The 19,167-nt window shown below is 41.6% G+C and overlaps 4 protein-coding genes across 6 annotated transcripts; all 4 read right to left on the bottom strand.

The window, feature by feature from the left end:
- Positions 1 to 406: 406 nt before the first annotated feature.
- Positions 407 to 2,180, bottom strand: LOC306980807 (membrane-spanning 4-domains subfamily A member 4A-like). The gene is made up of 6 exons (XM_079580244.1): positions 2,034 to 2,180; positions 1,846 to 1,956; positions 1,702 to 1,755; positions 1,392 to 1,550; positions 559 to 681; positions 407 to 483 (listed from the first exon to the last, which is right to left on the bottom strand). Exons 1-6 carry the CDS (start codon positions 2,163 to 2,165, stop codon positions 445 to 447), a joined length of 618 nt encoding a protein of 205 aa, XP_079436370.1. The 5' UTR covers positions 2,166 to 2,180; the 3' UTR covers positions 407 to 444.
- A 2,361-nt stretch (positions 2,181 to 4,541) lies between these two features.
- On the bottom strand, positions 4,542 to 10,129 carry LOC306980891 (uncharacterized protein). Of its 3 annotated transcripts, none has more exons than XM_079580431.1 (7): positions 6,979 to 7,119; positions 6,462 to 6,580; positions 6,269 to 6,379; positions 6,116 to 6,169; positions 5,250 to 5,393; positions 4,758 to 4,880; positions 4,542 to 4,672 (listed from the first exon to the last, which is right to left on the bottom strand). In XM_079580431.1, the coding sequence occupies exons 1-7, from the start codon at positions 6,983 to 6,985 to the stop codon at positions 4,631 to 4,633; spliced, it is 600 nt and encodes a 199-aa protein (XP_079436557.1). In that variant the 5' UTR covers positions 6,986 to 7,119; the 3' UTR covers positions 4,542 to 4,630. The 3 variants fall into 3 exon arrangements, with proteins under 3 accessions (XP_079436557.1, XP_079436555.1, XP_079436556.1); XM_079580429.1 differs by lacking the exons at positions 4,758 to 4,880; positions 5,250 to 5,393; positions 6,116 to 6,169; ... (1 more) ...; positions 6,462 to 6,580; positions 6,979 to 7,119 and adding exons at positions 8,378 to 8,500; positions 8,570 to 8,716; positions 8,917 to 8,970; ... (1 more) ...; positions 9,229 to 9,347; positions 9,991 to 10,129 and having other exon boundaries at positions 4,555 to 4,672; XM_079580430.1 differs by lacking the exons at positions 4,542 to 4,672; positions 4,758 to 4,880; positions 5,250 to 5,393; ... (2 more) ...; positions 6,462 to 6,580; positions 6,979 to 7,119 and adding exons at positions 8,201 to 8,295; positions 8,378 to 8,500; positions 8,570 to 8,716; ... (2 more) ...; positions 9,229 to 9,347; positions 9,991 to 10,129.
- A 394-nt stretch (positions 10,130 to 10,523) lies between these two features.
- Positions 10,524 to 13,140, bottom strand: LOC306980758 (membrane-spanning 4-domains subfamily A member 4A-like). The gene is made up of 7 exons (XM_079580185.1): positions 12,977 to 13,140; positions 12,107 to 12,225; positions 11,922 to 12,032; positions 11,731 to 11,784; positions 11,426 to 11,578; positions 10,920 to 11,042; positions 10,524 to 10,837 (listed from the first exon to the last, which is right to left on the bottom strand). Exons 1-7 carry the CDS (start codon positions 12,993 to 12,995, stop codon positions 10,799 to 10,801), a joined length of 618 nt encoding a protein of 205 aa, XP_079436311.1. The 5' UTR covers positions 12,996 to 13,140; the 3' UTR covers positions 10,524 to 10,798.
- Positions 13,141 to 14,506: 1,366 nt separating this feature from the next.
- Positions 14,507 to 18,407, bottom strand: cd68 (CD68 molecule). Its single transcript, XM_079580182.1, has 6 exons — positions 18,238 to 18,407; positions 16,635 to 17,224; positions 16,009 to 16,128; positions 15,843 to 15,912; positions 15,159 to 15,341; positions 14,507 to 14,736 (listed from the first exon to the last, which is right to left on the bottom strand). Exons 1-6 carry the CDS (start codon positions 18,275 to 18,277, stop codon positions 14,597 to 14,599), a joined length of 1,143 nt encoding a protein of 380 aa, XP_079436308.1. The 5' UTR covers positions 18,278 to 18,407; the 3' UTR covers positions 14,507 to 14,596.
- Positions 18,408 to 19,167: the final 760 nt, after the last annotated feature.

Here is a 19,167-nt window from a genome sequence, read left to right as displayed (position 1 = left end):
CTTGCTCTTCCTGTCCTGGAGTCAACTGCTCATAGGGAAACAAGCTGCTGTGCTGAAATCACACTAAATACTGACCTCAAGTTCACCAGTAAAATGTTAGGGAAAGGAATCACAACAGAATAAAGAGGAGAAGCGTCATAGGTGTCATTTAAACATCATTTTATTACAAATTTCATGACAAATTACTTTATTTTCATATGCACCATCTGCAGATTAAAACTGAATATTTAATTTGAATTTGCTTGTCTCAGCAAAGCTCAAACACCACCAAAAAACAATGCACAGCGTTTTATTGTAAGTGACTGATTGTTCCTTATGGACCAGAGGCGGCTCAATTTACCCTGAAGTTGACACATGGCATTAGTGTTACCAAGTATACTTTCACGTGGAGGTGATTCTTCAACGACATTGTAATTTCCTGCTCTTTTTGCAGCCCCTTTCTTCTCACTGAGGTGCTGGTGGAGCGTGTATTGTGATCACCGGCTGAATGCACAACAAAATATCCATACGTTATTAAGAGGTTTCATTTTGGTTCATCACATCATTGCGTCTACGTACCACTTTGGGAGTCGGAGCGCAGCAGTGGGCCACCTTAGCAGCATAGACCACCAGAGTGACAGCAATGGCAAACAGAGTCACCTGGACGACTGCTAACTCAGTAAACAGATGGACATGGGCAGCCTACGGACAGAGGAGGTGTGACAACAATCAGTGAAAGGGACACAAGCTCTTGCCAACCATACTTTGGCCACTTTTTTTTAAATGTGTGTGTGGTTTTTTTTTTCTTTTCTTGAGTTGACAGGACAGCTCAGGATGAAAGGTGATGAGGAGCAGTCGGGACTCAAAGCCACTGACACTGAGGAGAACAGTGGTCTGGCCAGCCAAGCCACGCCCACTTTCTGTTCAAAATCAGGAGCGCCTTTGTAAACAACAGGAAAGTGTGTCGTCTGACTGGCCAGGCAAGTGTTCTGCTCGATAGGCTTTAACCTCTTAAGCCCCACCTGAATGAGCACATTTTCTCCAGTTCGGCATTGCCCAAATCTAAAAGATTCTTTAAAAAAAAGCGGCAAAATAGCCACAAAAAACGAGACAAAAAAAGCCACAAAAGAGGACCGAAACATCAACAAAAGGGCAACAAAAAAAGGGGGAAAAAATCCACAAAAGAGTGACAAAAGGAGATGAAAACACAATAAAGGAGTAATGAAAATGAATCAAAAACGAGGAGGAAAAATGCTATGGAAAAAAATCACGTCAAAAGTCAAATATGGCAGAAAGGCGAGGGAAAAAGATCTGTTTAGATCTGTTTTGTCGACGTTGCACTGGCCAATAGGCTGTGAGCTCCAGTCGAGTAGCTTTGAGACTTGGGTAATTTTTAAATTTTATTTGCAAACCTCAGTGTTGCGGCAGTTCTGTTTCTGTGGGCTGTCATGGTCGTCATAATAATAACTCCAGCAGCGATAGCGAAAATGGCTCATGCTAATCAGCGAAACAATCAGGTTGAAGAGGGAGACGACACAGGCGACAATCTCCATTCCCAGACAAGCCCTGAGCTGCACACACAAAACAGGAGGTGTTTATACAGTAAAAGACACGGAAGACTTTGGACAATTATATGTGTAATCAAATGAAAATGCTAATCTGTGCATGTTTCAGATTAGTCTACTCATTTAAAGATGTTGGAAATGACTGATGATGTCATACCACTGGCAGATGGAGGTTTTTTGCTGCTATGGCCAAACTTCCCGCAACAACAATCTGCAAAGTGAACATCCATTACAGTGTAGCATAACCTGGTCATAAACGATAGTTACTTTTGCAAATGGAAGCTGGAGTACGACAGCTTACCAACACTGATGAAATAATGGATGGTATTTCCAGACCACTTCCCAACACACCAGTGCCGAATAATGATGCTATACAGCTCATGTGGAAGATACTGATCAATATTTGGGTGATCTGGACAATGGCAGATAAATCACAGAGATCAGATGGAGAAAGTGAGTAACTGTACAACAGAATTTGAAGAAGCACACCCCGAGCGCTTTGGGCTCCCCCTCCAGGAATTTGAACTTCCTCTGCTCATTCTTCTGGAAGGACACGGACAGCAGAGGACCGGGAGAAGATCCTTCGCTTTCCGCTTTCACAAGTGCAGCCTCTAAGAACATATAACATTACATATTCTGTTAAGATGTGCTTTGGGTCAGGAGTTTTAAACAGCAACTATTCTGGCAGTTATGGGTCTGTTATCTCTATTATTTACCCCCAAAATGTGTCATTTATTTAGTTTTATTCATATTTTAAAAGAGTGTGAGCTTCATCCATCCATTCTTCCCTGACTTTATCCAAGCTCGATGACGGGGCATTGGCTCTACTCTGAGCTATAGTGGGAGGAAAAAGTAAGTACACCGTTTGGAATTCTCACATTTCTGCCTAACTTGGTCATACAATGTGGTTTGATCTTTATTAAAATCACAAGAATGAGTATGAACAGAGAAGAACAGTGTCTGCTTGAACTAATACCCAAACATTTACATTTTATCATATTTTATTGGCCATAACATGTAAACATTCACAGGACAGGGACGAATGAGTGAGTACACCGCCTGTAGCTCGCTGAACTGCAGCAGGTTTGTAAAAAGGAATGATCCAAAATTCATCCTGATCGTTTTGAGCGTCTAATCTCTATTCAACTTTGGTTTGCAAAAGAGCACTTGGACGCTCCACAGCACTTATGCCAAAATATTCTGTGGACTGATGAACCCAAAGTTTAATTTTTTGGGAGGAACACACAGCGTCATGTGTGGAGGACAAATGGAACAGCACATCAACATCAAAACCCTATCCTCAATGTGAAGTCTGGTGCAGGAGAATCATGGTGTGGGGCTTTTTTGTTGCCTCAGGGCCTGGACAACGTATCATCTGTTAGAGGATAACATTAAATCTCTATTTATCAGACTGGGTCAAGCTGTAAAGTCGTACTATCCGTGAGTCAAGGCTATGATAGAGATAGTACGATAGTTTGACTTTACAGCTTGACCCAGTATGATAAATAGAGATTTAATGTTATCCTGTAACATCATCAATGGAAAAACTAACTCTCAAGTTTATCAAGATATTTTGCAGATATTCACAAAAGCATGGAATAAGTAAGTGAACCCTTGTATTAAATAGCTGGCTGATCCTTCTGTAGCAATAACTGCTTTCCTATAGTTGCAGATTAGGCGCTCTCAACGATCAGGATGAATCTTGCACCATTCCTCTTTACAAAACTGCTCCAGTTCAGCAAGATTCAGGCGGTGTATGTTGTGCATGTTTTCATGTTATGGCCAATGAAAATATGATAAAATGTAAATGTTTGGGTGGTTTTAGTTTAAGCACTGTTTAATCATTCTTGTGATTTTAGTAAAGATCAGACCATTAGGACCAAGTAAGGCAGAAATGTAAGAAATTCCAAACGGTGTACTTACTTTTTCCTCTCACTGACTGTAAGGGTGCGCCCAGGCCAGCTGCTCTGCAGAGGAAATGCATGACCCAAGTCTCATGACCATAAGTGAGAGTAGGAACTTAGATTGGGAGCTTTGTCTTTTGACTCAGCTCCTACATCTTTATAGATCTGTTTATTATATTTGTTGGCCAGAATCATAGCCTAGTCAAGACAAAGTAAGACCAACGTTAAGCATGGACCACTGCAGTCATCAGAGAACATATCAGGTCTGTTCAGAGGTTCTCATTTGCAGCCAGTCCACTTTCCCAAAACAAGTTTCACCATAATAACTGTAGTTCTTTACCTGCCATGTTCCCTGTGTGCGCTGCACCGTGTCGAGACCGATATCCCCAAATGTATGCACAATAGTGTTTCAACACTTTTCTCACTTCACTTTTTATCTCGTGCCTCTGTCTTCGCACTTCCTGTCCTGGAGTCGACTGCTCATAGGGAAACAAGCTGCTGTGCTGAAATCACACTGGGATCATAGCTTCATAATAAATGTTTCATAAACACTAAATAATATTGACCTCAAGTTCATCAGTAAAACATTAGTAGGAATCACAAGTCACCCAGATGAGCTGTTAACAGGCTACAGAATAAAGAGAAGCATCGTAGACGTAATGTAAACATAATTTTATTACAAAAATAATCTAACAAATTACACGCAAGTCTTTTACAAAAAAAGCAAAAAGTGACACATAGAAAAACATTATCACATGACAGAAACCATAATCGTTTTTTTTTTAAGCGATCCAGTGTTGTCTTAAATGTACTTGGATTACACACATTTACATGAAGGAACTGTACTGAGTTACTAGATCAGCTTATGACAGATTTAAATGGCAAAATGAGTCGAGTGTGATACGATGTGGCAATGGATATATTATAAAAACGATTAAAATATTATCAAAAAGTTTAAAAAAGTGGCACACACTGTGGCCCTCCATGTGCTCCACACAGGCATTGAGGCACTTGATAAGTGTCGACGCTCGGCTGGTTTACAGCCTCAGCCACATGAGCATAAAACACATGCAGTCATACATATATACATACATATATATTACAAACAATACTTGTGAAGGTATAGAACAAACACGCTCTTAATGCTGACAGACTGACACTCGGATTACATCACAGCTCGTTTCACTGTGCTGGTGCAGGTGGAGCTGGTATAGTGATCACCGGCTGAAAGAAAAACAGAAAATCTCCATACGTTGTAAATTATTGAGCGCTTCAATTTGTGGTTTACAACATAACTGCGTCTACTTACCACTCTTGGAGCTGGAGCACAACAGTTGACCACCTTAGTGGCATAGACCACTTGAGTGATCGAAATGGCAAACAGAGCCACCTGGACAACTGTTAACTCGGCAAAAAAATGCACATGGCCATCCTATACAGGAAAGAGGAGGAGTGATTGTTAACATATTAATTACCATAACAAATGTTTAGAGACAACTCTGAGTGGGGAAAACAGTGGGGAAAGAAATGAAATTTGCAGTTACTCTGACTATTAGGCTGGCTGTAGGTAATTTAAAGGACTGGTGGAAACCTGAGGTGTGAGAAACATTAGTGGGGACTGTCCCAGTGAGCTCACAGTCCCTCATAAAGTTATGATTAAAGTCCAGGGCTGGATTTAAGTCCCATTTCACGCCTGCTCAAATTCATCACACCACTTCAAAAGAGTCACTACTCATGTACAAACAAAGCACTGTCCTCTGTCTAGACTTGTACTAGAATATCAAATAATAAAAATGTATACCTCTGTGTTGCGACACAACAGCCTCTGTTGGTCATCAAGTCCATAGCAGAAAATATCCATGTTAATCAGTTTAATGAGGGTGAAACTCAGGTTGGTAAAGCAGGCAGCAATGGCTACAATCTCCATTCCCAGACAAGCCCTGAGCTTTAACGAAAAAACAAAAAATAATAATACAACAAAAGACACATAAGGTTCTTAAGCTGTTTATATACGGAATATAAGTGGTGCTGCTCGTGCCATTGCTCAGGCCATTCTTGACAACCAGTTTAGCAAAGAATACAATTAAACTACTGCCTACTTTACAGCTGTGGATATACTTGTTCATAAGCGTTCAATTAACAGTTTAGGGGAGGCCGGATAGAAGGTTTATGCACAACTGCAGCATCTGGAGGGTCCTACACCTTGATGTTCAGGAGACTGCAGAGGCACCAGCTTCAAATACCTGTCTGCTGCTTTTTAGCAGCTGTTCTCTTAATCTGATGTGTTTGTCTGGCTGAAACCGTCCTTATTGTGCCTTTATCTGCACAAACCTGTGTGTGCTCTGAATCAGTCACACATCTCTTATTAGTATGATGATTACACTTACACCTAGACCAAGTCATTCAACTATTTCACGCTTTTCATCAGCAGAGAGATCCTTTTCTTTCCCATATTTCTTGAAAATGCTGCTTAATAATATGGAACTTATCACAGGCATCTGAGATTGATGTCAGTGATTCAAAGAGCCCTGAGACACAATACCATTCATGAGTTTCTATTAATTATTATTATTATAATTTCTCTGAAAAATAGTCCAAATAACAAATGAAATTCTGCCAAGGTATGTAAATGTTTAATGTAACTATAAATAATTTTAAAACACATACCGTGGGCAGATGGAGGTTTTTTGCTGCAATGGCCACACTTCCAGCAATAAAAACCTGCAAAGTGAACATTTTTTTCTTCTCACAAAATATATATTATATATTTTATACTTTTTGTGAATAGAAGCTAGATAGTATAGTCCTGCCACATCTTACCAAAAGGGAGCAAACAAAGGAAGGGATCTCCAGACCAGTTTCGAGCAGACCAGCAGCAAATAATGATGCAACACAACTTGAATGGAAGACGCTCAGGCATATTTGGGTGATCTGGACAATGACAGAGGAATAACAGTTAATAATCATGATGATGAAGAAAGTGGGAGGTAAAACAGAATAAGAAGGAGCCCACCCCCAGGGCTTTGGGCTCTCCCTCCAGAAATTTGAACTTCCTCTGCTCATTCTTCTGGAAGGACACAAACACCAGAGGACTGGATGGAGATCCTTGAGCCGCTTCCACAAGTGCAGCCTCTGAAAACGTAACATTACATCATTTACTTTGCAAAATATTAACCAGATCAAACGATTTTTATTCACGCTTATTCAGTTTTAGTCATATTTATATATTATCATTTATATATTAGGAGTAGTTATATACTCAATATATGTGGCCTACTTAAACACTCAAGTAAAAGTAAAAAAGGTAGGCTACTCAAGGTTGAGTAAATGTATCTGAGCACTACCCGCCTCTGTATTATCATATATACCATGAGATGGTTTGTTCCACGTGTGAACTGCGGTGTGTCGCAGTCGTCAGGTAATACGTCTCATTTCGGCCTGGCTGTAACGCGCGGCCAGACACACTTTAGGTGCGCTCCCCCAAAACAGGCTTCACCCCAAACCCCTGCATGACTCTGTGTCTGCAGTACCTGACATGTTGCCCGCGTGCGCTGTGCGTCACTAGACCGATATCACCAACGCGCATTTAGAATTCACGCCCAGAAGTTGCTCCAACAGTTTCAAATCTCTTCTTTTTCCTCCGTATCCTCGGCTCACTTCCTCTCGGAGTCAGCTGTTCACGGGGAAACTAACCATTGGCTGCTGCGCTGAGGTCACAGGGAATCACTGATGTCGTCCCAGCCCTTCCACGAGTTACAAGAAAAATAGCTTTGCTTCAGAAAGACATTGCTACTGTGCCTTATGGCTTTCATTACTGGAGGGAGTTTGTACCTGATACCAAATGGACTGTAGGCTATGGACTTTACCGTCTAATACCTTGTTACAAACACATTTAGGGATGTGTTTTTTAAACTTCTCCACAGGTGCTACCCAGCAAAGCATCTCCACACAAGGGCATTGACTGTTGTAATTCTATGACTATTTAATAAAAATAAAATAAAAAATAAAAAGAATTCCCCTTATAATCACAATTGGTTCTCTCTGGCAAAATTAAGTTATTTACACACCGGCTGAGAACAAACAAACAACAAAGTCTGTTAATAATATCGTATAAGGGCAAAAGGGTGAGTTAACTGACCACCTTACGAGCATAGATCATCACAAACTCCACCTCTTTTTTTGCCTAAGTAAGTTTTCCTTTTGCTTCGAAGCAGGGGTAGGGAACGCCTGGCCCGGGGGACAGATCCAGTGCCTCTGCGTACATCCTCTGGCCCCACTGATGATTCTGATCAAACTGATGAGATCTACACCAGTTTCGTGAAAATGTTATCAATTCCAATAAACTGTTCCCAGAGGACTCCCACACGAAGGCACATTTCTGCCATCACTGTGCTCTAATTATTCTATACGCTTCCTGTATGACACTAGTATTTATTGAAAAAAACAGCTATATAACAACATATATAACAATATGACAGATCTTAATGACAAAGTGAATCGGCTTCTGAACATCTCTCCGACTGAACTCGTGCTTTGTTTGTGCTCATGTGCGTGATACGATGTGATGATGGATATTATAAAGACGATTAAAATACAACAGTTTCAAAAAGTGACACACACTGTGGCCCTCCATGTGCTCCACACAGGCGTTGCTTTCTGCACTTGATAAGTGTCGGCGCTCGGCTGGTTCACAGCCTCAGCCACATGACTATAAAACATTTGCAAACATGCATATATATAACAAACAATGCTTGTGCAAACACGCTCTTAGTGCTGACAGACTGACACTCGGATCACAGCTCGTTTCACTGTGCTGGAGCAGGTGGAGCTGGAATAGTGATCACCGGCTGAAAGAAAAACAGAAAATCTCCATAAGTTAAAAGTTGAGTGCTTCAATTTGTGGTTTACAACATAACTGTGTCTGCTTACCACTCTTGGAGCTGGAGCACAACAGTTGACCACCTTAGCGGCATAGACCATGAGAGTGATGGAAATGGCAAACAGAGCCACCTGGATGACTGTTAACTCGGCAAAAAGACGTACATGTCCAACCTATACAGGAAAGAGGAGGGATTATTAACATAGACTTGTATTGGAATATCAAATAATAAAAATGTATACCTCTGTGTTGCGACACAATATTTTTTGTTGGTCGTCGGTAGAACCATAGCAGAAAAGACGCAAATCCATCAGTTTAATCTGGGTGAAACTCAGGTTGAACAAGCAGCCAAGAAAGGCTACAATCTCCATTCCCAGACAAGCCCTGAGCTTTAACAAAGAGAATAGAAAATAAAATCCTACAATGTTGCAGATTATATCCTCTTCCTTTTTGATAAGTTCAGCATATTTATCTTAATTAATTCTACTGTGCACTTGTATACAGTGAAGCTGATTTTGTAAATAAAATGTTGTTGTTGGGGTGCTAATGGGGATCCTAATAAAACTATATGTAGTTTTTTTAAACATACCGTGGGCAGATGGAGGTTTTTTGCTGCAATGGCCACACTTCCAGCGATAAAAGCCTGCGAAGTGAACATTAATTATTTTATCAGATGAGCTAGAGAGCAATTACAGTCCTGCCACATCTTACCAAAAGGGAGCAAACAAAGGAAGGGATCTCCAGACCCGATTTGAGCAGACCAGCAGCAAATAATGATGCAACACAACTTGAATGGAAGACGCTCAGGCATATTTGGGTGATCTGGACAAAGACAGAGGAAAAACAGTTAATATTAATAATGAAGAAAGTGGGAGGTAAAACTGAATAAGAAAAAGCTCACCCCCAGGGCTTTGGGCTCTCCCTCCAGAAATTTGAACTTCCTCTGCTCATTCTTCTGGAAGGACACAAACACCAGAGGACTGGATGGAGATCCTTGAGCCGCTTCCACAAGTGCAGCCTCTGAAAACGTAACATTACATCATTAACTTTGCAAAATACTAACCAGATCAAACGATTTTTTATTCACGCTTATTCAGTTTTAGTCATATTTATTTATATATTATCAGAGGAGAGTAGCCAAATGATTTACTCGAGCAAGAGTAATGTTGCTTTGAAATAATTTTACTCAAGTACAAGTAAAAAGTAGTGATCCAAATAAATACTCAAGAGTACTGAGTAACTATTTCATTATTTCCAAAGAAACTCCCATAAAAATGTATTGAAAAGATATATTTATGCAAAAAAAAAGTTTAAAAGTTACTCACAGGGGCATAAGTAACTATTTTATTTTACTCAAGAGTAAAGATACGTCATTACAATATTACAAAAGTAGAAGTAGAAAGTAGTGTACTGAAGGATATAACTACTCCAATAAGTACAGTTTCTTCAAAAAGGTACTCAAGTTTGAATAAATGTACTCTAAAGTTAACTGAGCACTACATATTATTTATTAATACGATGGTTTGTTCCACATGTGAACTGCATTAACGCTGTGTCACAGTCATCAGGTAATGCGTGGCCAGATCGATACACTCGGTCTGGTTTGCTCCCCCATAACCAGCGTCTCCCCAAACCCCTGTGTGACTCTGTGTGACTGCAGTACCTGCCATGTTGCCCGCGCGCGCTGTGCGTCACTACACCGATATCACCAACGCGCGTTTACAATTCACGCCCAAAAGTTGCTCGCAGTTATTCACCCCTGTGTCCTCGGCTCTCTTCCTCTCGGAGTCAGCTGATCACGGGGAAACAAGCCATTGGCTGCTGCGCTGAGGTGACGTCATACAAAAAATGAAGTTATTTACACATTGCTGTTCCTGGACCTGTAGTGTGTAGTATATCAGTGCTGTGTAGATCCAGTGCATTGTGAAGGTATATGGGCAAAAACATACGACCCATTTCCATGTATGTCTTTAGGTAGTCAAAACTTTTAATCAAAAACTATCAAAAATACTCAGAAAGACCTGTATAATTCTGAGACATTTTCACCACAAGCATTTACAAAGAGGCCTATAGTCTGCATGCATTCCTCTTGGTCATCATAAGCACAGTGACAAAGGAAAATACTCGCTACATTTGGATACATAGACTTGCTAAAATGACTAGTACTTCATTGTGTATTGTAGTAAGGCAAAAACGTGCTTGGAAATACTCCTTCTTTGAGAACAGAATTTAACAACATTTCACAAGATACAGAAAAGGCAACATAAAAATGATGCATCAACGTCCCACTATTTAGTCCTGGTTTACTCTTGTGGGATTATCACCACCACAAGTGGAGAGCATCGCTTGTGTTTCAGTCGTGTTCTTAGTCCATTGAGCGTACAATCAATCAGCTTATCACATTACATTATCACATACATGTATCAGAGGTATATACTGCTCTGGGCGCTTATTTCTGCTCATCTAATCCTTCACTGTCGGGCAGGAGAGGCTTGAATAGTGATCACCGGCTGAAAACAACAAACAGCAAAGTCTGTTGATAATGTGGCAACAGAGCAATTATGTGAGAGTTATATGTGTGCATCAACGTACCACTTTTGGAGCAGGGGAGCAGCACCTGACCACCTTACAGGCATAGACCACCAGAGTGACGGAGATGGAGAAGAGAGTCACCTGGATGATGATTAACTCCGCATACAAGTGAACATGTGCAGCCTGTCAATGGACACACAGTAATTAAGTAAGTAACAATAATAATAATAAAAATACAAAAAAAATCGATCAAATTTTGGGTAAAAAAAATCCCCAAACTCTTATTTTGCCATGGTAAGTTTTAATTTTGCTTCACCGCAGGGGTGGGGAATGCCTGGCCCAGGGGACAAATCCAATCCAGCCATAAGAAGAATGGTGGTTAGTGAATCCAATCACAATGAAATGATGCTCAGGGGAAACATTTGGATATTTTCTGTTTGGAAATTTCTTTCAAAAACTGTTTCTCTGATATACAGTCGCATTGGCACCTGCTCAAACTCAATTCTAGAACATGAACGCGACCTACTGGCCCGGCTGCCTCCGTTCTAACATCACAAAACACTTACGTCAATTTTTCTGCAGAGCGCCATGTTATCGTACGTGGAGTTTTCATACACCAGGTGAATGCAGTGGTAATCCTCCATTTGAGACAGGCAGAGTATGACGTTGAAGAGAGAGGACGCAGTGGCTACGACCTCCATCCCCACACAGGCCTTGAGCTGAAGTCGACACAGACGAGAGCCGCATGGAAAAGAGTTGATGAATGTCCTCACTGGTCAGCGTTTACTCATGCAGAGCCATTCAGGACGCCGCTCTGGCTACAGTGATCAGGCGTCATTGGTCCTGAGCTCATAATATTTTGTCAACGTACCGTAGACTTGTGTAGGTTTTTGGCCGCTACAGCCACACTTCCTGCAATCAAAATCTGCAAAACAACAACATAAGGACATTTTGTCATTGCGGTTGAGAACTTTTTCTGGAATCATCAGGCACACTGCATTTTGCTCGGCTGAAAGGACTTCCACAAGTTCAATAGGTAGAGGCCGAGGTTTCGTTGCTTACCAAAATTGACGTGATTATGAACACCACCTCCAGCTCATTTCTGTCCAGAGCACTGGTGATAAGCGAGACCATACAACTGCCCTGGAAGACACTCAGGCAAATCTGGGTAATCTGGAAGAAGTGGAAAATATATGATTGTACAGAGGATAAACAGGACTGGACAATGAAGTGCACTGATAGGTCACCCCCAGGGCTTTGGGTTCTGCCTCCAGGAATTTGAACTTCCTCTGCTCATTCTTCTGAAAGGACACAGACACCAGATGACTGTGTGACGATACGGACTCTGCCGCCACTACTGCAGCCTCTGAAAACAAAATGACACATTACAAATGATACATCACAAATGGTAAATGGTCTCAACTTATATAGTGCTTTTCTACCTTTATCAGGCACCAAAGCACTTTACAGCAAGGAACCAGTCACCCATTCACACTCTCATTCACACATCAACGTACGGAGACTCTGGAGGCAAGTGAAGTGTCTTGCCCAAGGACACAACGACAGTGTGCATGTTGTGGGATTCGAACCCCTGACCTTCCGATCACGAGACGACCTGCTCGACCAACAGCGCCACCATCACAAACTAATACCAGTTATGTCATTCATTTATCAAGTTCTCCTACACTAGTCTGCAACATCAGCATTGCTTCATTTTAATTCCATTTCAAGTTCTACATATTCTTTATTGAGCCTCATCATGAGCGTTTATGGCCGAGTCTCATTTTTCTCTCTAATCAGCGGAAATGGAGAAAACACATTTACATAATCGGGCATATAGGGACATGAGCATGGAGGAAGTCCGGTTAAAGCAAATGAGAGGAAAGGGAAAGGGGAAATCATCCCATGACTGACAAAACTTGTGAGTCATAGGACAAGCTGTACGCGTGGAATCCGAACATAACACTTTTCAACTTTGAAACAAACGCAGAACAATCCGTGCGCACACAAGAAGCACACAGCAGTGAGTTCCAGGCACATCTGGACTTGATGTCCTCCAGGTGTGAGCATGCGCAGTCTGACCCATAAGCAGGAATAAACTGTTAACCAAACAGTACCTGCCATAGTAGTGGCCATGAAGCCTGTGCGCGCACAGCGTCACTCCGCCGATGTCACGATGTCTCGGCTGGAGCGGTTGGTGTCTGGTGATTTCACGCCCAATCCGGTTGTGCAACTTCTTTCAGCAGAACTTTCTGCGTGCGCGTGGATCCCGCCCTGCGCGTGTGTGCAACCCGAGTCCTCGCGCGTCCCCTCTCTCCAGGGGGTCTGCTCTGGGATGCGCTATTGGCTGCTGGGCAGGATGGACATCAGCTTGTTTCAGGACCATCAAAAACGCCTTTATTACATTTTCTTTTATTGCGCAGTTTTACACAGTCGGCCATCCTTATAATCTCAATTAAGATGATGAATAAACCAAACTCACGCCTGGAGCAAAAAAAACAAAAACAATAATAATTATAGTTGTTGTTTTTTTGTTCTCTTTTTATCACAACTTATACATGATTTCTTTTATAACAAACAATGAAAGAGAGCCACCAAATTAAAATCCAAACACATTTGTAGCATCCCAATTCTTCATAGGGATGACTTTTCACTACTTGACAGCTTTTCAGGGTCACTTTCAGAGAAATGCAAGAAAACTAGCCTGATAGTTCATTAAAGTCTTCAAAGTGCTTCATAATTAGAGGCCAAGTCTTTTCCCCCACGAGTCTATGAGTGCACAATAGACCAATGGAGGACACAGCAAATGTCGTAGAAAAAACAATAAACTAGTACATTTAAGCTTTTTAATCAATTACTCATGAATTACAAAGTGATCTCAAAATGTTTACACACATTAATTACAACAGACATTGGGATTTTTATAGGTTTATTAGCACATTAGGCAACAAGGTGTCAGAAACGTAATATAGCCCTACTTTCACATAATAGTAAGTTCCAATAGTAGAAGTGCAGTATGTCACAGTGACCTCTACTGGACATTAATGGTGCTACTGTACATCCCCCATTCGTCCTTCATATTTAAAAAAAAAATGATACAAATGATTTCCTTTTTAACATGAGTGCAATATCACATGGTGCATGGGTCAGTTTACCTATGTTCTATTTTCTTTTGTAGTTCAATGACATGAATTGTTTATGTCAGTAAGTATACATGCGAGCTGGTGCAAACAACAGTATGAAAAGCACAAAATCATAAAGATGTGTGTGTCGTCTGACGAAGCAAAGCCCAAAGATAGTCAGTTTGATATGAATGAAATCAGTACAATTGCTATTAAACTGAACATTTCCCTTATGCACCTTTAAAAACAACAAAAACAATATCCCTTCTTTTACATTATAATGCCTGGTAAGTACAAAGAATTACTTTCATGATATATACGTAGAAATTCCTCTTCCATTATTCCCAAATTATTAGAATAGAAACATTCTAGGCATTGTTCCTTTGGAGAAGTACAGTGCAAAACAATATGAGCAAACATGAGAAAATCTTTTTTTTAAGTGCTACCAAATATCGTGATTGGAATACTGCATGCCGTGATATTTTCAGCGCCATTACCCTGTTGTTGATTAGCCCCACGTGTGGCCTATGGGGAAGGTGATTTTTGCAGTGCGCTTTAAGCCCTGAGGAAGGTAACAGTCTCACAGGTTGTAGGGTTTCTGGCCGCTTCCCCCCCTTACAGGGACTGGTATCCGTCGCTCCTCTTCTTGCGCGCCAAAAGGTAAGCCACGACCACCACCACCACCAGCACCAGCAGGGTGATCCCCACCGCAATGGCCACGCGGTAGTTGCTCTGGTCGGCCGGGCACGGTTCGGCTAGAAGACACAGAAAGTTCGATTTAACTATTTTACGAATGCATGCGGTGCTATATTATTGAATGTAAGGCTTCCTGATTCTGCTACTCTGCATGTTTTGGGTTGGTGGATGGGGAAAACAGAGCACTTGAAGGAATTCCAGACATGGGGAAAATCGCAACATTCAAAATCATAGTGGATACAACAGAAAAACATTTCAGGCCTGACACTTTTTGTTTGATGATAATAATGCTCTGCGGGAACCCTGAAAAGATGATAGTGAAGTGTTAGCAAAGTTCACCGTCTTCCAAGTAAAACCTGATAGAGCAACATTCTTATCTAATGACGGCTCTGATCTAAACAGAGAACACTCGGGGTCGATTTTCTGCTCTGACCCACTTCAGACACTTGTTGCTCATTTATTACGGCCACACTACACTCACCGATGCCAAAATCGTAGCTGGTGAAATTGAACGCCTGGATCCGTTCTTTGGAGATGTCGAGGAACAGCCCCTTTTCCATTTCATGCGACTCCTTCCTGCACATGTAGGAATGCCCACTTGTGGCGCTGAAGAGGTGAATGGACCGGTCGTCGACTTTGTAGGTCTCCGCAGCGTTAATCGAGCCTGTAAAAAAAAAAAAAAGGATCGGACTCGTGAAAACAAAATCGTCAGTTATTGAGGCAAACTGGTTCGGCAGCATAGCATCTTAAGACTGGCCTTGTTCCCGGCATCACATGGCAGGCTTTACCGTAACAGTAAGCACTTTGCTCGCACAATTAAGGAAGTTGGAATGTCCGAGATGCTTTTTGTCTCGGGGAATGCGGCGTCGTCTTGTGAGATCAGCCAAAGTAATGCCTCAGTGGAGTTCAATAGTCCCGCTCACCTCTGGGTTACGGAAATATTTATTAAAAATACAGCAATGATACTTACTAAAGGCTTTCAAGAATTGGGGAATTGGCCGCCGTGTTATGAAACTATGCAACTTAAAAAATCCTTGTGACAAAAATAAAAGGGAATTTTACTTCCGGGCCTCGTGGTGGGCGGGACTGTTGACTTTGCAGATTTGAATAGCCATAAATGGTTTGATTATTAATAATGGCAAAATAAAAATAATAAGCTGCTTACTCTCTTTGAAGTCGAAGGTCAGATTGAAAGCCAACCTCTCCACAAAGGTGATGTGCTGCTCGGTGTCATTCTAAAGAGGAAAAACAAAGTCAGCAGTGAAATGGTTGACGTCAATAATAAATGGGATTTACTCATATTATATTTAATTGGAGAAAAAACACCGTACCCTGGTGAACCACATTGTGAGGTTGAGGCCGTTTCCGCGCAGGGTTAGCATGGCATGCTTGTCATCGCACTCCCCGGATATGCTGGTCTTATTTGGAAGCAGCAGGAAGGTTTTTTTGACCTATGAATACATGACTTTGATTAAAAACCACGTATCATCCATCTAACACAGGCTTTCATGTCTTTTTCCTCTTGGTTTTTTCTTTACATCTGCCTCTAGTCTGCAGTGACGTTCAGCAACACCTCCAAACCTCCTTTTTTTTCATACTTCCTGCCTATTTGGACACCTTGAGTTTTTTAAGAGCTGAATGTAACAAGTAAATTTCTCCATTGTGAGATCAATGAAGGCTAAATCTTATCTTGTTCAGATTAAAATGTTGTGTTTTATGGTTGGATTGTTTATGTGATAAGTGTGTGGCTTTACACAAAACTAAAAGTCACAAACATTTTTACAAAAACGAAAGCTGCTGCAAGAGTTGTCAAACTGGAATCTACTGTATGAGTCATGGTCTTGTGACACACATTTAACCCCATGAGCCACAATGAGGAAATCAAAAGTGCCGATTAATGATGATGCGCCTGAATCTGCAGATGTTGTAAAAAAAAAAAAATTGTCTGCCAAGTCACCTTGTCTGCAACCAGTCGGATCTGCAGCTCCATCTGAACCATCAGGCAGCGCTGCCCTCCGTTGTCCAAGGTGTAGTTCCCCACAGTGCTGTTGGTCACCATTGGGGGCTTGGTTGTGGTTGGTGCCACGGTGGTGGTGGTTGGTATGGTGGTAGTTTGCTTGGTGGTGGAGGTGGTGGTGGTCGGTGTGGTGGTAGTTTGGTTGGTGGTGGTTGGTGTGGTGGTAGTTTGCTTGGTGGTGGAGGTGGTGGTTGCTGTGGTGGTAGTTTGGTTGGTGGTGGTTGCTGTGGTGGTAGTTTGCTTGGTGGTGGAGGTGGTGGTTGCTGTGGTGGTAGTTTGGTTGGTGGTGGTTGCTGTGGTGGTAGTTTGCTTGGTGGTGGAGGTGGTAGTTGGCTTGGTGGTGGTAGTTGGCTTGGTGGTGGTAGTTGGCTTGGTGGTGGTAGTTGGCTTGGTGGTGGTAGTTGGCTTGGTGGTGGTAGTTGGCTTGGTGGTGGTAGTTGGCTTGGTGGCGGCAGTAGCTTCTGTCAGTGGTGGATCATTTGTATTTACTGCTGGTGACACGGTTGCAGGCGGTTTGGCCAGCACCAATGCTAAAGCAAAAAGAGACATGGAAAGTAAGCCATCAAACTAATTTACATCATATAGATTCTCAATAACAATGACAGCTTTTGTTAAAACACTTGTTTCATTCTGGAATTAAAATGGCTACAAAAAGCCTGGAATCCACTGTTTCCAAACAACACAAATGATTAAAAAGCTTGTCAGCGTTATCAAAATGCATTATTGACATCTATTGTTTGGAACATGTCTTGTGACTTCCTTGGCTAAAGTCAGGTAGTTAAACCAGGTGAACCTGCCAATCAAACACATGACTGTCTTTTGTTTGAACTCGAGTAGATCTGTCTGTGATATACTAAGCCTTGGCATACACAATTTCAGCTGTACAGTTCTTCGTGCGTGCTGACTTGGTTGTACACAACAACACCTTGCTGACTATGACCACCCACCTGCAGTTGACCTAACTTCTTATCTGAGTTTTATGATGATTTCGACATGCAGCCACCGAGCCACCAAACAGAAGTCTAGCCACAAAGTCGGTGAAACGCTTTCAGTGCTCAAGGGACCCAAAAGCATTCTATAATAGTTATCTAAATGGAAAGTGAAACTGGAAAAATGTTGGAATTGTGAAGCTTTCCTGCAAATTAAAGGGAAAAAAACAACAACTTAATCCTTCAAATGTGGGCTTTACTTTATGTAGTAACTTTAAACACAGTGAAACCTTTACAAACAAAACATTTGAAAGAGGCATGTGACTCGACTCTCATGAAAGACAGAGTGCGGAAATTTCTGTTCCTTAAAGAATCCAGGAAGTCAGTGTGTGATAGACTACTTAATAATACATTGGTAATCTCTGCCTGTGGCCAATTTACAGGCGCAAAATAAATGGTATATGTAGGCCTCATTTTGAACTTTTGAGCTGAACAGCTGGATTTCAAGACATTTTGCGCAAAGGTAAAAGTTATCAGGCAGATCTGTAATGGAACATGTCAAACAGACTATATGCTTGTTGTAATATAGATAGTAAATGCACAATGTGTCTTACCTGAGAGGGCCAGCAGAAGCAGCACGGTGGGGGTCTTCATGTTGGCGCAGTTGTGGACAAGGACCAGAGCTCAGCAGTGCACCGAGGTCAGCTTCTATCTGCGTCTGACTTGACTGCGGGTTCGACTCCCACATAAACACTTTACCTGCGGCAAGTTCGACACGCGCACCGGAAACGACGCAGTTCCGCCCTTCAAAATAAAAGACCGCCTCAAGGAGGAAATAGAGAAGCGTCGAGTAAAACAAGTCGTGCGAAGCTATTGTTCATTTAATCATCGTGAAAATAATTAAATCATACTTTTTTTGTAACACAACAGTCAGCCAATTATCATTATAACGAATTAGTATTACTTTGAACTGGAAGTGCGCGCGCTCTGGCTCGCTCCTGTAGGTGATGGACAATGATCACGCAAAACGCGAGAAACGAAACCAATGTGGCTTTGGCTTGACGTTGAGAGTAGCCGCGTTTGAACTGATCTATGCACTACAGCAGCAGAAAACAAATGTCTCGGTTACACGTGCCTCGCCAATACTCCCTTGATTTAATTGATATGGGACAAGTAAATGCAGTTTTACGCGTGCTTTCTGGTAATGAAGTGTGCTGATCTGATCTTAGTTTTAAGGCCTAATTTCGTCACACTGAAAGGAAAAAGTCCAGTCATATAGGCCAGTGGTAGTCATTGTAGAAGGCACGTGTGCTGTCAACATTCTATAAGATGAAACCGGTAAATGACAACATGAGAAATCGACAAACTGTGAGCAAAATTAAGTCCATAATGTCAGGATCGTTCAGTGAAGTGAACACGAAAAATAATCTCTTGTTAGACAGGCGGGCCTCGGTCGGGGGAAACAAACAGTGAGCATATGTCATTATTTGTTGTATCTCTTTATTAAACATGTAGCTTACCATGTTGTTTAAGTTACATGTTTA

Source organism: Gobius niger (assembly GCF_951799975.1).
Source record: "Gobius niger genome assembly, chromosome: 21".
Classification (NCBI taxonomy): domain Eukaryota; kingdom Metazoa; phylum Chordata; class Actinopteri; order Gobiiformes; family Gobiidae; genus Gobius; species Gobius niger.
Note: the sequence above shows the minus strand (reverse complement) of the source record. Positions and strands in the feature narration are given on the sequence as shown.

What these genes read in the sequence shown, in the direction of transcription:
- cd68 (XM_079580182.1), bottom strand. Translation starts at nt 18,277, where the DNA reads ATGAAGACCCCCACCGTGCTGCTTCTGCTGGCCCTCTCAG. An exon ending in GCTTCTGCTGGCCCTCTCAG is followed by an intron (nt 17,225 to 18,237) that starts GTAAGACACATT and finishes TTTTTGCTTTAG; the next exon opens with CATTGGTGCTGGCCAAACCG. An exon ending in TCACAATGTGGTTCACCAGG is followed by an intron (nt 15,913 to 16,008) that starts GTACGGTGTTTT and finishes TTTCCTCTTTAG; the next exon opens with AATGACACCGAGCAGCACAT.
- LOC306980807 (XM_079580244.1), bottom strand. Translation starts at nt 2,165, where the DNA reads ATGTTCTTAGAGGCTGCACTTGTGAAAGCGGAAAGCGAAGGATCTTCT. An exon ending in AAAACCTCCATCTGCCAGTG is followed by an intron (nt 1,551 to 1,701) that starts GTATGACATCAT and finishes TTGTGTGTGCAG; the next exon opens with CTCAGGGCTTGTCTGGGAAT. An exon ending in GCGCTCCGACTCCCAAAGTG is followed by an intron (nt 484 to 558) that starts GTACGTAGACGC and finishes TTGTGCATTCAG; the next exon opens with CCGGTGATCACAATACACGC.
- LOC306980891 (XM_079580429.1), bottom strand. An exon ending in TATTGTGTCGCAACACAGAG is followed by an intron (nt 8,501 to 8,569) that starts GTATACATTTTT and finishes TTTCCTGTATAG; the next exon opens with GTTGGACATGTACGTCTTTT. An exon ending in GTGCTCCAGCTCCAAGAGTG is followed by an intron (nt 4,673 to 8,377) that starts GTAAGCAGACAC and finishes TTTTTCTTTCAG; the next exon opens with CCGGTGATCACTATACCAGC.
- LOC306980758 (XM_079580185.1), bottom strand. An exon ending in CAGAACCCAAAGCCCTGGGG is followed by an intron (nt 12,033 to 12,106) that starts GTGACCTATCAG and finishes CACTTCTTCCAG; the next exon opens with ATTACCCAGATTTGCCTGAG. An exon ending in CGCTCTGCAGAAAAATTGAC is followed by an intron (nt 11,043 to 11,425) that starts GTAAGTGTTTTG and finishes GTCCATTGACAG; the next exon opens with GCTGCACATGTTCACTTGTA.